Source organism: Delphinus delphis, chromosome X (assembly GCF_949987515.2).
Source record: "Delphinus delphis chromosome X, mDelDel1.2, whole genome shotgun sequence".
Taxonomy (NCBI): Eukaryota; Metazoa; Chordata; class Mammalia; order Artiodactyla; family Delphinidae; genus Delphinus; species Delphinus delphis.
Genome location: NC_082704.1, coordinates 121,797,376 through 121,814,757, shown reverse-complemented (window position 1 = coordinate 121,814,757; position 17,382 = coordinate 121,797,376). Strand labels below are relative to the sequence as shown.

Sequence of the window (17,382 nt, the reverse complement as noted above, 5' to 3'; positions counted from 1 at the left end):
CTAAAAAGCCAGATTCATGACCTTGATCAATCAGTAAATAAAGAGGTCCTCTACCCCTCTTGTCTAGAAGAGGTGAAGGAGTAGCACAGAAAGAAGAGTCATCACAATGAATGGGGTTAGTGAGTTCTGTAGGACTAAACTGTCTTTGAAGAACCAGTTCCTGCCTCACTTCTACGGTGGAGGTGTCTGGATTCAGTTCTCTTCTGTTGCTACGTACGATTAGCACCCTACTTAACTCATACCTAGTCACTGGGAGAGACAAATGAGGACACTACAATGACTGGATCACCAAGCAGATTTCATAATATAGACTTGTTGGCAATCCAGCCAAACAACCAGACTAGCTGAATGAGACATAATATTTTCTTGGAATTGTAGTATAACATATCTCAAGTAAATCTGAGAATATAGGACAAAAACTCTAGAAGGAAAACCACCTGAAAGGCTTGGGTGGATGAGGAAGAAAAAGGGTATTTACATTTCTAAAACATCACAGGCGCTTTGTATGTTAAACCATGAAAGAGACTCCAGGTCAAATATGAACTGTGTAGACAAATCCTTAGCTGGGTTAACCAAGAAAAAAAAAAAAAACAGGACTCATAACTACAATCAGAAATGAAAGATGGGACATTAAAACCAATGCCACAAAAATAAAAAGGATTAAAGGAGAATAATACGAAAAATTGTATGCAAACACTGGATAACCTAGAAGAAATAAAGATATACAACCTATCAAAATCAAAGCAAAAAGAAAGAGAAAGTCTCTTCAAACCTCTACTTATTAAGGAGATTAATTCAGTAATGAGAAACCCCCCAACAAAGAAAAAAGGACTAAATGGATTCACTGGAGAATTCTACCAAATTTTAAAGAATTAATACCAATACTCCTCAAACTCTTCTCCACAATTAAAGAAGACGATATACTCCCAAGCTCATTCTATGAGGCCAGCATTACCTTAGTACCAAAGCCAAACAAAGAAACTATAAGAAATTGATACAAATATACTCAGCAAAATACTAGCAAACTTATTTAAATAGCACATTAAAAGGATTATACATGATGACCAAGGGGGAACACAAGGATGATTCAACATACGGAAATCAATGTGACGTACCATATTAACAAAATGAAGGACAAAAACCACATGGTCATCTCAACTGATGCAGAGAGAGCATTTGACAAAACTCAGCACCCTTTCATGATATAAACACTTAAACTAAGAATAAAAGAAAACTACCTCAACATAATAAAGGCCATATATGAAAAGCTCACAGCAACGTCATTACTCGATGTGAAAAGGCTGAAAGCTTTTCCTCTGGGATCAGGAACATGAAAAACATGCTTTCTCTTGTCACTTTTATTCAACACAGCACTGCAAGTCCTAGCCAGAGGAAATCAGGCAAGAAACAAAAGGCATCCACGTTGGAAAGGAAGAAGTGAAGTTACCTGTTCACACATGACATGCTCTTATACGTAGGAAAGATTCCACACACACACACAAAACTGTTAGAACTAATGAACAAATTCAGCAACATTGCAGGATACAAAAATCAACATGCAAAAGTCAGCTGCATTTCTATACACTAACAATGAACAGCCTGAAAAGAAAATTTAAACCTTCCATTTACAATAGCATCAAAGGGAAATAAAAGTTAACCAAGAAGGTGAAAGACTTGTACACTGAAACAACAAAACACTGCTGGAAGAAACAAATAAATAAGACACAAATAAAGAAGACACACATAAATGGAAAGACATCCCATGTTCATGGACTGGAAGATTTGATACTGTTATAATGTCCATACTTCCCAAAGCGATCTACAGATTCAGAGCCATCCATATCAAAACTCCAAAAGCAATTTTTGTAGAAATACAGAAATCCATCCTAACATTTATATGGACCCTCAATGGAACCTGAAGTGCCGTAACAATCTTGGAAAACAAGAACAAAGTTGGACAATCTCACACTACCTGATTTCACAACACATTACAAAGGTACAGTAATCAAAACAGTGTGGTGCTAGCACAAACACAGACATATAGACCAATGGGATAGAATAGAGAGCCCAGAAAGAACTCCTCACACATACGGCCAAATGAGCTTCAACAAGACTACCAAGACCACTCAAAAATGGGGAAAAGACAGTCTCTTCAACAAACTTGTGTTGGGGAAAGTGGATATCCACGTGCAAGGAACAAAGCTGAACTCTTACTTTATAGCATACACAAAAATTAACTCAAAATGGATAAAAAACCTAAAGGTAAGAGCTAAAACTATAAAATTCCTGAAAGAAAACATGGGGAAAAAGCATTATGACACAGGATTTTTTTTTTTTTTTCAGTATGCAGGCCTCTCACTGTTGTGGCCTCTCCCGTAGCGGAGCACAGGCTCCGGATGCGCAGGCTCAGCGGCCATGGCTCACGGGCCCAGCCGCTCCGCAGCATGTGGGATCCTCCCGGACCGGGGCACGAACGTGCGTCCCCTGGATCGGGAGGCAGACTCTCAACCACTGCACCATCAGGGAAGCCCTACACAGGATTTTTTTAGTATCTTCGATATGACACTAAAGGCACAGGCAAGAGCAGAAACAGCCAAATGGGAGTACATCAACCTTAAAAAGTTCTGTGTATCAAAGGACACAGTCAACAGATTGAAAAGGCAACCTATGAAATGGGAGAAAATATTTGCAAATCATGTATCTGATAAGTGGTTTATATCCAGAATTTATGAAGAATTCCTAGAACTCAACAAGAAAAAAACAAATAACTCTATTAAAAAATGGGCAAAGGGGGCTTCCCTGGTGGCGCAGTTGGTTGGGAGTCTGCCTGCCAATGCAGGGGACACGGGTTCGTGCCCCGGTCCGGGAGGATCCCACATGCCGCGGAGCGGCTGGGCCCATGAGCCATGGCCGGCTGAGCCTGCAAGTCCGGAGCCTGTGCTCCACAATGGGGGAGGCCACAACAGTGAGAGTCTCGCGTACCACAAAAAAAAAAAAAAAAAAAAAAATGGGCAAAGGACTTGAATAGACATTTCTCCAAAGAAGACATGCAAACGGCTAACAACATATGGAACAATGCTCCGCGTCATTAATCATTAAAGAAAGGCAAAATCAAGAGAGAATCACTACACACACAATAGGACAGCTACTATCAAAAAGACAAAAAATGACAAGTGTTGGTGAAAATGTGGAGAAACTGGAACCCTTGTGGGCCGTTGGAGGAAGAATAAAATGGTACAGCCAGTATAGAAGACAGTTATGGTGGAGCTTCAAAAGACTAAAAACAGAATTACCTTATAATCCAATAATCGCACTTCTGCGACCATACCCAAAAGAAAGGAAAGCAAGGTCTTGAAGAAATATTTGTATATACATGCTCACAGCAGTGGTTTTCACAGCAGCCAAGAGGTGGAAGCAACAGAGTTATCTATAGACAGATGAAGAGATAAACAAAATGTGGTCCGTACAGTGGAATATGATTCAGTCTTCAAAGGGAGAAAATCACATGCTACAACATGGATGAACCTTGAGGACATTATGCTAAATTTAAAAAGCTAGTCACAAAAGGACAAATACTGTATGAGGCACCTAGAGCAGTTCAAATTCACAGAGACAGAAAGAAGAAGGGTGGGCGCCGGGGGCCGGAGAGGGGGAGGAATGGGAGTTAGGGTTTAATGGGGACAGAGTTTCAGCTTTGCAATGTAAAAAGTTTGAGAGATGGAGTGGTGATGGTTACACAACAACTTCAACATTCTTAACACTACCGAACTGTACACTAAACATGGATAAGATGGTAAATTTTAAGCTGTTTCTTGTGACATGCGGATGTGTTTCCATCACTAAAGTTTGTCAGGATTACTGGGTGTGCAAACAGCCCAGAGGCAGCTGATGAAGGGAGTGTGAATCGCGGTGCTTGTACCCGTGCGTAAGGAGTGTGTGTGTGTGTAATCCAAGAACAGTCCACATGGTTTCTGTGTGACACAGGCAGCGGTATTAGCAGGGCCCTTTGACAGAAAATTCTCTGGTTCCCGGGAATACTCAATCTACCCCTCTGGATATGTGTACAAATATAGATAACAACACACGTTTCAAAAATGATGACTCATATGAATACAATTTTGAATCCAAAATTTCTGCTATAACTGTAAACTTTTTCTCCCTTAGCACCAGGAATTCTAAAGACTGAGTTTTCACCTTTTCTCCTAGAAAAATCTTAAAATAATACTTCATTTTTAAGCATTTTTTGTCCCTATAATCTAGAACATTCTTGACCTTCTCACTTGTAGTAAGAACCAGCAGGCAATTCCGTTGTGATCAACCTTCAGTTAACATGCTCCAAGGGAGAAAAATCATCTTCCCTTTCAAAGGAAAACAAGTAAAGAGAGCGATAAAGGCCATACAAACAGACATGTCAGAACAGAATTATGCCTTTAACTTAAAAAAAAAAAATTAAACTTCTTTGGGGAGATTTAGGTGCTTGCTTATCATCAACATGTTAAAGTTTGCATAGCTGCTGAAACCTTAGTCGGTGTTACCTGATTGTGAAAAGAAAAAGCCTTCTGTCAGGAATGTAATCTTTACATAATACCCATGCAAACACAATGCAAATGTTTTTGGACCTCAGGAGTCAGTGAAAGGAACGCATATTCTTTTAAGAAGCCTTTAAAAAGACAAGATTGAATCGCAGCACACAACAGCATCCACCAAACTCTCTCTCGAGCCCCTCTGAGCCTCACAAGGAAGAGAATTTTCCAAGAAGTCATCAAGACCAAAGGACAACCCTAGCATGCCCCGCATGAGTCTGTGAGAGTCACTACTAAGGCGAGAGACACGATGGCAGAGGGCGGCACCTGGCATGAGCGCGGCGGTGGGGAACACCTCCTTCAGCTTCGCCTGGCTGGCTTCCACCAGCTCCTCCTTGGACGTCGGGAGCTGCAGGGTGTCTACGATGATCTGGGCCGCCTCCAACGCCGTCTTACCCATAACAAGGGACTTCACATCCCAGCTGTATTTCTTCCCATAGCGACCGCAGACTGCCTCAAACACCACTGAGTACAGCCGTTCGGTATCTGCAGACACAGTGAGACGAAGACACAGAGGCTTTTAGGGTGCACGCGGTGGTAATGCCAAGTCTACATCAGAGAAGCACGTGTGTTCACAGTGCAGGTCAAGTTCAGGGTAGAAAGCTCTCTCGGGGAGACCTATGGACGTGAGCGAGACGTTCTCAGGCCATGGGGACCAGACGATGCCCTGGGCAGCCTGCTCTCTGCTGCTCGGGAACATTACAGGCTGGCCCAGAAAGAAAGTCTCTAGTACGGTGAAACTGCCTTGTCTACGCGCACGCACGCATCTGGGCCTGAGCACGCGCTTGACGCCCTGAGCTGGTCCTCCCAAGCGTGCACCGTGACGGCAGCACGCAAGGGTCTGTGTGCGAGCCCTCTGCTGTTAGGGATGTGCCCCGAGGAACTACTCCCACCCGGCAGGAGCGCCTGGCCGCGGGCGGAGCAGTGAAGTGCCTACACGAGGACAGAAACTTGTGCGCAGCTCTGAGTAGGAACACACAACTCCTGTGCTTCTCGTTTCCTCTCACGGGACCAGATCCCTCACGGCACTTGTGTCATCAGGCATGGGGGGCGGGGGGCTTCGTCCACCAAGCCTTCTTGCAACAGCGGCAGCGTTTCCTGCAACGTACCTGGATGCTGTCGCTCTGTGGTGAAGGGATCATTCCCAGGAGGCCGCCACCCACCCCGTGGCTGCTTCTCCCGGCAGCTGACCTGCCCTTCCCCTCCCCACCCGCTAAATGTGTCGTGCTAGGGCCTCCCTGTAGGCTGCTTCCCCGGAAAAGCCCTGGACCCTCAGCCCCATGGTGGCATGCTTCAGCCTTGACGATGACCAGCAACAGAAAGAGCTTTTCTTTCTCCTCTGCTTTGCAAGGCAAAATCATCTACAGCTGCGTATCAAGTAGGCTCAGCGCTTTAACTCTTCGGGTCCTCACCGTTCTACCACGGGCTGGATTCTGGGGGGACGGTATAAGACACACAACAAAAAGATCTCAGATATCCACCCTCAGACATACTCGCCAGACCATGCTTGGGCATGACCCCTGGGCTGGGTAATATATTCCAGCTTTTGTTTCCTTTTCTTTTTTTGGTACAAAAGAAGGTGGGACTTGAGGAAAAGTCTTCCCGGGATCCTTGGTAGAAGCAGCCAGCATCTGCATAATAACCTGAGTGGTTCTAGTTTTTCTAGAACCACGCTGCACTTAATCTCCCTGAAGAAGTCCCAGCAAAGAGGGAAGGGCTGGTGCACCCTCCGCCGGACGCTGAGGAGGGCTGCCTGTCGCACACGCTCTTTTACATCCTTCTCGCCTGTGAGCGGACACAGAGGGAGGGCTCTCGGGGTCGGGGGGTGGGGGGGGATGGATGCACTGGCAGGGATGCTGTACATTTTACCCTCTACACGTGAGCACTTTTCTTCTAGCGGTTGAGAGAGAGAGAAAGACTGACAAAAAGACATTGCCGGCACCCAGCGAGTGAGAAACCACTGATGGGTTTGCGAAGGCTAGGGAGTGCCAGGAAAAGCAGCAGAGGCCGGGTGGGGACTTAACATGAGGGACTCGTGCGGAAGCAAGTGGACGGGGAAGGAGAAAGGAGCATGAAAAAGGACTAATTCTGAAGACAGAAAACAGCTGTATTCTTTAAAAACGCTTCAAGCAGCGTTTATTTAAAGCTGAAGCTTTTAATCTAAAAGGCACAGAACGGTGGGATTATAAATCTGTAGGAGACTGTGCCGACAGCCACTTTTCTTCACAATTCAGATAAAATCCCCCCAAACCCTCGGCGGAATAAGCGAGGATCTGAATGCATCGCCAAGCTCCTCAGACCCGGCAATGAAGACGCCCGCTGACGACAGCGTACGATCAATGAAAGGGACAGCGTTTTGAAAGGAAAAGGTTCTCCAGAAGCTAAACTAAAATGAAGCCGCATAAAGTAGCTGTGCTCTGCGCCGTGCTTCTGGGTTATTTTTCACAGGAAGCTCACGTGGTTTTCCACAGGCTACGTGCACACAAGCTGCTCCCTTACTCAGGTGTGTTAGGAACATACTGCAGGTACACGAGAACCTCAGCCCTGGGCGGTGGGGGGGATAGGATCCAGGCAGCAGTCCCAGCAGGTACAGATGAAGGGATCAGGCAGGCAGTGACACGAGGGCATCGGATTGGGCGGGGGGCAGTGACGGAGGTGAGCGGACAGACTCAGCCCAGAGGTTGGTATTTTCATCCGAGCTGCGGGCTGGGTCCCCAGGTGGGAAAACAGAAGGCACTGACGTTTAGGGTCACTGAACTGTTACTATAAAAGGCATCACCACACCTGGAAGGCCTCTCTGTTTCGTCTGAGGCTGAGCTTCTGTCGTTGTACTACGCTTAGCAACAGCTTTTATCATCGAGAACGTATTTAAATGCTGGCTGAGTCCACCCCAGACTCTGAGGACGGTATCCGTTTGTGTTTCAGCTTACGAAGACGGAAGGGGTGAGCGTATTTCCCCACTTCTCTCTTGCACGAAGCTGCACCTAACCCAGTTCTAAAGGCATGATCTGCATTATCTAATAGCAAAACCCCTCAATCAACCCGAGAGTAAGAAGCATGCAGGGTAAGAGCTGGCTTGGTTTCTCTGCCCACCCCATCTCCACTTCTGTACCACACGGACACAAAGCAAGGGCGTCCTGATCCGAGAGGAGCAGCGAATCCCCAGCCTGGCCACGCTCTGGCTGGACGTCCCAGGAGGAGCTGCTTCGCCTCGGTGACCTGCGGCTTCTGCTGGGGGCACCGTGGGGAGCAGCGGCCGCCTGCAGGCCCAGGCGTGCCGGAGGACTCTGGGCTGGGAGCCGGCCCTGCGCTCGGAAGCCCGGCTGGCCTGGGTTGGAGGCCCTGCCCCGCAGCTGGCCAGCCGCTGGGAACTCAGGACATGTGCTCGGCACCCCACTGGGCCTTAGCTTACCCGTCTGCACCCTGGGGGGGTCTTCCCATGGGCACACACCTGCTAGGCGCCTGCGTCAGCTGAGCGGGTAACCGGCGCGCAGCTGTGAGCACGGCGCCCGGCCCTGCCTCCCCGCCTCTAGGGCCGTCTGGGGCACACGTGCCCTGCAGCGGCTCCGCGGAAGGCGGTCAGGGAGCATCTGTGAGCTCAGAGGAGACGACGAGCTCTGCTTTCCCTGCCTGCACACCACAGCTCCCGAAACGGCAAGGGCTGCTGCATCTGACAAGTCACAGGGCCTCGTTCCGGGTGCTTTACTTTAAAAGGAAGTGGTAGCCATTTGGGATTCCCTCCCACAGTGTTACACATTCCCTAGCTTCACAAATACTTGTTAACTGACCGCCCAGCCTAGGACAGGCACACTGACGCCGTGTCCCCAGCCCCATGATCCATAAACTTCCGGAAACGGAAAAGTTCTCATTTAGCAGCAAAAACAGAGTCAGTTTTAATGTTTAACATTTGGGACACTTAGCGTGAACCTTCTTGCGCTTCCCTGTATAAACACCAACAGGCTTTGGATTACGGATGCTGCCCCAGGCCACCGCCGGCGCCCCCCACAGAGCGTACATATCATGGAATCAATGCATTCCACTTTAAAATAATAATTTAAAAATCGAAATACAACTGGCTCCTCCGGTTTTGGAAACGGACTGTGGACCCACATTGATTACCGCTCTCCAGTCAACTTACACCTTCCATATCCTGTACACCCTGAACAAAGTGAGATAATGCTTCTCAGAACTTAATATATCTTGAGAATAGTCTTACTTTCCAATTACTAAAAAAAGAAAAAAGGAGGGCGAAGGTGACCTAAAGACACTGTTTTGTGCTACAGATAGTTCCTTAACGATACAAGATACCTTTCCACGTGGAAAGGCAGAAGGGCCCATCTCGGGCTAAAATCAAACTGTCACAGTCTGGCAAACAGGGAGTTGTAGAAGGGGAAGCAGACTGATGTAGCCGGCTCCATGCTTCCTCTCACCCAGAAATGGAGCAGTCTTCTTCAGTGTGGTGAGAGCTACATAGTTTACACGTGAAACGGCTTTAACGATAAAAAGGCAGCGCACGGGACATTCTGATCAAAGTGGTGGTGCCACTCTTCTAAGCCACCGTGGTAGTTAGTACACAGTAGGTAATCAATCACTGAATACACTCCTTGAAAACATGCACTTCTTTTGTTCACCTACCACTCGTTTCCCTAATCCACTGGTCCTCAAAGTGTGGTCCCTGGACCAGGAGAGTCAGGAATGCTTGGGCCTCAGCCCAGACCTACTGAGGAGAAACTGGGTGAGGCCCAGCGCTGTGACCCCAGATCTGCTGTGTGTTTTATCAACCCCCCCTCCCACCAGCAGGAAACCAGGGTGTGCGTGCCTAACACAGGGGAGAACCACTGACCTGACCTGTTTTTACCAAAGCCCTGTGCTCTGCAGTCAGCGATTTTAAAACCAGATCAAGTTTAACCAAGAAAAGCTTGATTTTAACGATTACACGCATAGATCTATTAGCAGAAATTAAAGAAAAAATAATCTATTTACACTTTCCTCTGTATTGCATCCCATGCATACTTAAACTTTTTTTTTCTTTTGAAGAAACATGTAGCTTGCAGTAAACTACAGACAACTTGATGGAACATACTATACTGAAAGGATTAGCGAACCTGTTCATCTCTCTCCCAAGTGGAAATCGAGAAGAAGAAGGATGTCTAGCCCTGGGACCACAGAACAGGAAGCAACAGCTGTTGCCGGGGCCCTCGGTTTGAGAACAACTACTGAGACTGACACACTTGCTCTCTGCGCTTTCTAGCAGGGGGTCCTTGATTTCCTCCAGTGATGAAGGACCTCACTGGAAAATAAGCGTCCGTTCCCAAAAACGGACTCTTCGGTCAAGCGGCACAGCCATCCTACGGCCTAGGCTCTAGATGACGAGAGCCTGCAGACGTGGCTCGTGCTTCTCAGGAAGACAGGAGACGAGCCATCCGACCCGGCGGGCTCTGCTGTCAGGGGTTGCCCAGGGCTCTTCTTGACTTCTCAGGGCTCCCCAGCTTGCTTAATAATTTCTAGCACACTCATGGCGAAAAGTGTTTCTGCAACAGCTGTCTGCTGCTGTTCTCCATGCTCCCAGCACACGGCACGAAGCCCAGAGCCTCTATCGGCGCCACACTTGGTTCCGAGTTGCCTCTGCCGTACCCCTGCCGGGCCAGCTGGCCAGGGCGTCTACCAGCCTCACCGGCCGCTGTGACGAGCAAGGCCAAGGCGGAAGAAGGTACCTGCTAAAAGTGCCGGTCACCCCAGGTGCGGCAGAAGGGCACCGGTGGATCTGGAGGAAGGCAGAAGAAGGTGTGGACGTACCAGGTTCTGAGAGGGGCTGGAAGGGGCACAGCCTGAGGCAGGAGGCCCTACGGGACAAAAGGCCCTTCCGGGAGCCAAGAAGGACCCGCCGGTGGTGAGCGCTAGCGGAGGCGCCTACGCCTAGCTGTCCGCGGGAGGACTCGGCCAGCGCTTGGCTGAGCAGCGGCAGAAAGGCCGGCAGGGTAGTGGACAGCCCTCCCGGGAAGGGAGCCGGCTGCAGGGACCGCCTGGTGGAGGCTGCAGGGCGGGGACCCAGGAGGTGGCTACCATAAGCGGGGCATGCGGCATGGCTGGTTTGGGGGCGTATCTATCCGGCTTTCCCTGGCCCATCCCACGTGGGAAGCTGCAGGCACAGAGCACTGATCGCTGCAGGGTCCGTGGTCCGGACGCTCGGGAGGCTGTGAGTCGGTGCACAGCTGGCACGTCCCGTCTCTCGAGCGTAAGGCGTCTGCCAGCTGCTTGCTTTCTCACTCTTGGGAGTCCAAGGTCCAGAGGCCACTGTCCTCCGAGTCAAGACAGCCACCCAGCAGGCTGCGCCGGCCCGAGAAGGACAAGGGTCCCACCCGCAGGGGGCAGACGGCTCCGTCTCCAGGACAGGACGCCACTGTGGAAAGCCACCGGGTGAGCAGAGCAGCTATGGAGACTGTGCGAGATGCCCCAAACATTCCAGTCCCATTAGGGGAGACAGGCACTGAGCCGGTCAAAGACCCTGGGCCACACTCTGGACCCACGGGCCCTGCATGGATGGCCCTATGTCTCCTCCTGGCCACCTGACCCTCCACAAACCCACCCTCAGCATGTTCCAGGCTGGAGGTAGGACCCCACTCCCTCCCTAGCTCCGTTCACCTCTCCCCTGAGTGAAGCATTCCTCTTCACACAGGTGCATCGGGCACATTCTCTGTGAGAGGCACTGAAAAAACGTGGTTAAGTGAGACAGAAGCATCCTTGCCAAGTTAAATACAGAACTCAGTGATTGAGACTGAAAAGCTTATTAAAGTTTGCTTGGGGGAAAAAAAAAAAAGGAACAGCCAAATACCTGCAAAGGTAAAGGGAAGCTTTGCAGAAAGAGTGGTAGAGAAAAGGCAGTATGTAAATCAGAGTATTTCTCTCAGCTCAGAACTACTGATATGTGGCCCTCTGCTAACCGCAAGGACCTGGACGTCCAGGAATGTCCTCTCAGACCTGAAAACGGATGCCAGGCAGAGGCTATGTTAGACACCGAACGCAGAGGCCTGGCATTCTGGGGAGGAGAAAGAAAACAGGACGAGGAGAACACAGATGCCGCCTCCAGCAAACACTGCAAGTCTCCAGGCGCTGAGGGCACTTGGGTGCGCTCTCCAGGGGCCACCAACACTGCGTGTTGTTTATACACACAGGAGAGGCTTTCCTAGTCTGTGCGGTTTAACCTTTACAAATGAGCTTGCATGTAAGAGGGAACAGGGCCTCGTGTTTAGGAATGTACAAGACCGAAACCAGTAATTAACAAGCATGAAATTACCAGTCCTGGTAATATGTGCTTCAAATTAGCAGCCTGCTTGCTCTAGCAGGTTTAGAGGAAAAGTATTTAAGGGTCCGATGTACTGTTTCCTGTAGCTGGAAGCTATCAGTTTTCAACTGTAAAGAAGAAATAATAACTCCTTAAAATGAAGATCGGTAATAATAATTTAACTGGGTGATCACTTGTAAAGTAAAAATCTTGATTAGTATTCAGCATGATTCACTGGTGGTGTCAACTATTCCCTTTAAGAGGTATGGGTATTAGTCAAGAATTTTTTTTTTCTGGTAATCCATAATAAAGTTTAAGGAAATCATTTAAAAAAATGATTAATTAAAATCATTCAAAAAATGTTGCTGGATCATATGTTATCTCTATGGAAACATATCTGTACTGGAGGAAAAAAAATGAACACTGACCCTTAGACTCATAAACCTAAATGTAAAACCAAAGCTATAAAACTTCTGGAAAAAAATACAGGAGACCATCTTTGGAACCATGGGTTCTACGAAGGCTTCATACACAGAACACACAGTAAGAACCCTAGAAGAACACATGGATAAAGGGGCTTTCGTCAAAATTAAAGGACCCCAGGAAGAAAAGGCAGGCCACAAAGTGAGAGAAAATACACACACACACACACAACTTACATGCAGAATCTATAAGGAGCCGCACTTTACAGCTTAGTGGTGACACAAACAACCTGCAGTAGAAAGAATAGCAGCCCCGCAAAGATGCACATGCCCTGATCTCCAGAAACTCTGAGTAGGCTTCATGGCAAAATGGACCTCGCAGGTGTGTTTAAGCAAGAGTCCTGAAGTGGGGAGATGACTCTCCAGGATCACAAGGATCCTTCCGAGAGGCAGGCAGGAGGGTCAGAGTCAGAGGAGATGTTGAGGGCAGAAGCAGAGGTCAGGCAATGCAGGGTCACAAGAATAGGAAGGTGGGTGACCTGCAGAAGCTGCAAAGACAAGAAAACACTCCTCTAGAGCCTCCAGAAGGAATGCAGCCCTGTCAACACCTAGATTTTAGCCCAGAAGGAATGCAGCCCTGTCAACGCCTAGATTCTCCCCTGTTCAAGACTGCTTGTGGATTTCTGGCCTCCAGAGCTAAAAGATACGTCACTTTGTGTTGTTTTAAGCCACAGGGTTTGTGATAATTTTTTACAGCAGCAATAAAAGTAATACACAGCCCAACATAAAAACCACTTTGGATAACAGTCTGGCAGTTTCTTACGAAGTATACAACTATCATACAACCACTAGCAATAAAAAGGAAAAAAAAAATAACATGTAATCCCATGAATGAGTTCAAAAACATGATGCTCAATGCAAGAAGCCAGATTAAAAAAGGAGTACATTCTGTATGATTCCATATAAAATCCCAGGAAGTGCAAACTCATCTGTAGTTTCAGAAGGAGACTGACAGTTACCGTGGCAGGGGCATGAACAGAGAGGGATCGCGGAGGGCCACAAAGATACTCGTGTGAGCTGTATCCTTACATTCCTTACCTTGAGTGTGCACACGGTATCGCGGGAATTACATGCTAAAACTGATCCATCTGTGCAGAGTAAACTACCCCTGAAGTCCAATGTGATCAAAGTGTCCTGACTAGACTTCTCAAGGTCTGCTCAGAACAAGGAGAACCAGTGTTTGCAGCACAAGAAAATGAAGACGTACCTGGAATTCCAGGCGGCCAGACTGTTCCTGAACACAGAGACACTCCTGGGGTCAGCCTATCAGTATGAGGACGTGGGGACAAAGGACAAGGTGCGTGAGACGGCTCTCAGTCAACCAAAAGGAAGGCTGTCTTTTAGAAAGCGTGACGTCTGTGCCCAAGGAGGGAAGACTTAGCAGCGTTGTCCCCTATCTTTGGCCTAGGAAGAGAGCAAGACTTTCTCAGGATTTAAGGTATAAAATGAGCTTTCCCTGAGGAGACACCATCTTGATGGATGCGAACAATGGCCTCTGAAAAATAAAACTGGAAAGACTCCTACCTCACTCCTTACTACTGAAGTAAATGAAAAGGCCAGACATCACAGTCGGAGGTCAGGGCCTGACTCTACCCAAGGGATGCAGGCCGGGAAGACCATCCTAAGAGGGCCGACGAGAGGCTCATCATGCTGCCTGCCGAGGGGCACCGACAGGCAAGGGAGGTAGCTGCTCACACACAGTGTGCGTGTCCCCTGAATTCCTATGTTAAATGCTAATTCCCCCTGTGATGGACGCTGCTAGGAGGTGGGGCCTTTGGGAGGTGGTGAGGTCATGAGGGAGGAGCCCTCCTGAATAGGATTAGGACCCTCCTAAAAGAGACCCAGAGAGAGAGCCCCCCAACCCCTTCTGTTACGTGAGGACACAGAAGGCACTGTGAACAGAGATCGGACTCTCCGCAGACACCAAATCCGCCTGACCTTGGTCTTGGACTTCCCCAGCTCCAGAACTGTGAGAAAAACACGTGCGCTGTGTAAGCCACCCAGTCTGTGTACTTTTGTTAGGGCAGCTGGAGCAGACTGGGGCAGAGTGATGGCAGGACTCCTTCACACACGGAAGGACGGGAGAAGGACAGGCGGGCACTGTCCCACACGACGAGCAGTCAAGAAAAACGTGAGCTCTGCAGCAGCTACCAGTTCCAGCGCCCCGGATGCCAAGTACGAACAATGATGAGTCTTCCAGGCAAATCCCAGATGCCCCTGCACACCTGCCAGGTCAACTCCAGGTGTCCCCAGTTAGTCAAGGGGTGTGGACAAACGGCCTTCCACCTACCCACCCCCATAATCACAGTGAAGCACTTCACGTGGAAAACACAGGAAAAACAATTCCTCTCCTCGTTTTTTGTTCTTGTTTGTATTTCGGCAAAGGCACAACATAGACAAAGAAGGTAAAGAACAACAACTCAAGCTTCTCTGCAATATTTTACTCAGACTGCGGCGAGGTAACAGAAATGCCCAGCTACGCTTCGCTCCCCAAAGTTGTTTTCTTTTTCCATTCCACCACTGAAACGGGTGATGTATCCCCTGCATCTAGGCTTTCCCTTGTTCACTGTCTCTGCTTTTCTTTTTTTTTTTTTTTTTTTTTTTTAACATCTTTATTGGGGTATAATTACTTTACAATGGTGTGTTAGTGTCTCTGCTTTTCGATCACCCATCCTGTGGCCCTGGTCTTCCTCCCACCCTCAGAGACACTGAAAGTGACAGGGAAGGTGAGGCATTGGCGACGGCCGGCCCTGGAGCCAGAGGCAGTGGTGGGGATACAGAACGGGCCCCAAGAAACAGAAGAGTAGGGCAGGCAAAGTCGGAGGCAGGGGGGCAAGAAGCACAGAGGACGTTTACTGAGCCCTGACAAACTGCAAGATTAGGAGACATACCTTCTAAAATGGGGAGAAGTTCAGGGAAGTAAGTGTAGAATTTGGTAGTGATGATGAAGGGCTTTTCAAGTTAAAAATCTCCCAAACTCATCCATGGAATTCACTTTACAGTTTACTGATTATTTTGTGATATTTAACAGTATGTTACTGATACAGAAATGCTATCAGGACAGCTTAAAAATATGAGGTTCTTTTTAAACTTTTTTTTTTAACTTCTATTTTTAAGCTTTTAAACAAGGCATACTGAGTTTCCATGACTTCTTCCAGGTCAGCGAGCTCACCTAGGGCCCATCCAGGGCTGAAACCACGGTCTGCGTACGAAAATCCCAGGAGCTCTGAACTTTAACTTGGCCTGGCACATGCTCCTACAACTCACGGGTGCTGGGCACTCTGACTTCAGCCGCGGTTCTGCCAGGTGTGGGACCCTGACCAGCGGCACGGGCCTCACGTGGGAGCTGGTGGGAAATGCATTCTCGGAACCGCTCCAGAACCACAGAGCCTGGGGCGCCAGCAATGTGTGTTTGCACAAGCTCTCCACAACAGCCTGATGCCTGCTCGAGGGAGAGAAGCACGGACCGAAGTTTCGTTAGCATTCCTGGCAATGAGATGACACTCAGTGCCTCCTATCATCACTACGGCTACTAAAGTAATTAGTAATAGCCAACCATCAATCACTGGGCACCCCCCATGGGATCTGTGTGTCCCTGAGATCCATGACAACCCTCCTGATATGTACAGGATTACGCCATCCCCAATTTCTAGATGGACAGACTGATGCTTGGGGTACATGGTCCATGACCAAACAGGAGGTAGAGAAGGAGTCAGCCTACCCTCTTCGCATGTGCTGACTCATGCTCTCAGTCGCTACGCAAACCCGTGTCTCCTAGGAGGAGCTCGTGTCTGCCAACATCTGGCTCACAAATTTTCATCCCCATAACCCTGTACACCCTCACTTTGCAAACCTAAGCTCCGGGTTTTGGACGTGTCCCTGTTTCCCGCCTTCCTGTTGCAAACGACGAATCTAGAAGCTTACGGCAGCACCACTTCTGTGGGCACTGGCTGACCGTGAAGACACCTTATTCAGGTGAGGGGATTCAGTGAAATGGTTACCAGTCCTGCCCTGAGCAAGCTGTCAGCTGAGGGCTTGTCAAAGGTAAGATCTCTCCAAGGTTTCTCTTAAGACTTGGAGCAGAATCGACCAAACGTGGGCACAGAGGGTTCCATGAGGTCACTGATTCCTACAGGGACCTGTGGCTCAGGACACCAGCCTGTTCCTTTCCTGCAGAGAACCTATCACCTTACACCAAAATTTTCTATGAGTGCAACCCTGGGCTCTTCCACCTGGTAGAGTAAACACAGGCAACAGCGTCCGGCAAAATCGAACAGCATCTGTAACTGAAGAAGCAAAAGGAAGATGCTGTTTTCACTCGTAGAAGGCAGAGCCGCTTGAGAAACGCAAGACCAAGGCTGAGTCGGAACACCACACACAACACGTCTTTTTGTGCAGGGAAATCCAGGAGGTGGGCGTGTGAGTTCCACGTGCCCGTCGCTTGACCAGGGGAAAGCGGGCTACCCTCAGGCTCGTGACAGTGGGGGTCCCCCATCAGGCTACTGAAAATTCGCCCTGGAATCTGGAGGCTGAGGGAGAGCTTGCCTCAGTTACAGGAGTGGAGGCTGGGCTGAGGGCAGAGTGGAGGGGACTGTGTCCTCCCCGGAGTGAGATGCTGTCTTGCCAAGCACAGCGTCCTGGGGACCCTGGAAGCCTCGGGAAGCTCTCTGCCCACGGAGGAGGTGCCGTGAGTGGGGACAACCAGGATTCGCGTGCTGGCCTTGCTGCTTCCTGAAGGTGTCCCCTTGTCAAAGGGACAAGCGCACTGGAAACTCAGTTTCCCTGTCACCCAAGGCTGTGGGGGGGGGGATGAAAGGTGCCATCAGATGTAAACTGTCCAGAGCGGAGTTATGTGCTCCGTCAAGGGTGTTCCCATGAGATGCAGCGGGAGACGGAGAAGGGCAGGTAAGGCGGGGCTTTTCCGGGAGGGTCTGTCTGCAGAGGGTGCATGTGAGGACATCCGGGGAGAGGGGACGGTCCATAACGGAAGCAATAGCAACAGGAGAAGGGGCCCCCGGCTGGGCCTGGTCTTCGG

At 49.0% G+C, this 17,382-nt stretch overlaps 1 protein-coding gene across 2 annotated transcripts in view; it reads right to left on the bottom strand.

Moving 5' to 3' along the window:
• The window catches only part of PUDP (pseudouridine 5'-phosphatase), a 126,662-nt gene that overhangs the window by 88,385 nt on the left and 20,895 nt on the right, over positions 1-17,382 (bottom strand). For both annotated transcript variants that reach the window (XM_060001756.1, XM_060001755.1), the window contains exon 2: positions 4,851-5,069. In XM_060001756.1, coding sequence (XP_059857739.1) covers positions 4,851-5,069 — 219 coding nt within the window. The remainder of the gene's footprint in view (positions 1-4,850; positions 5,070-17,382) is intronic.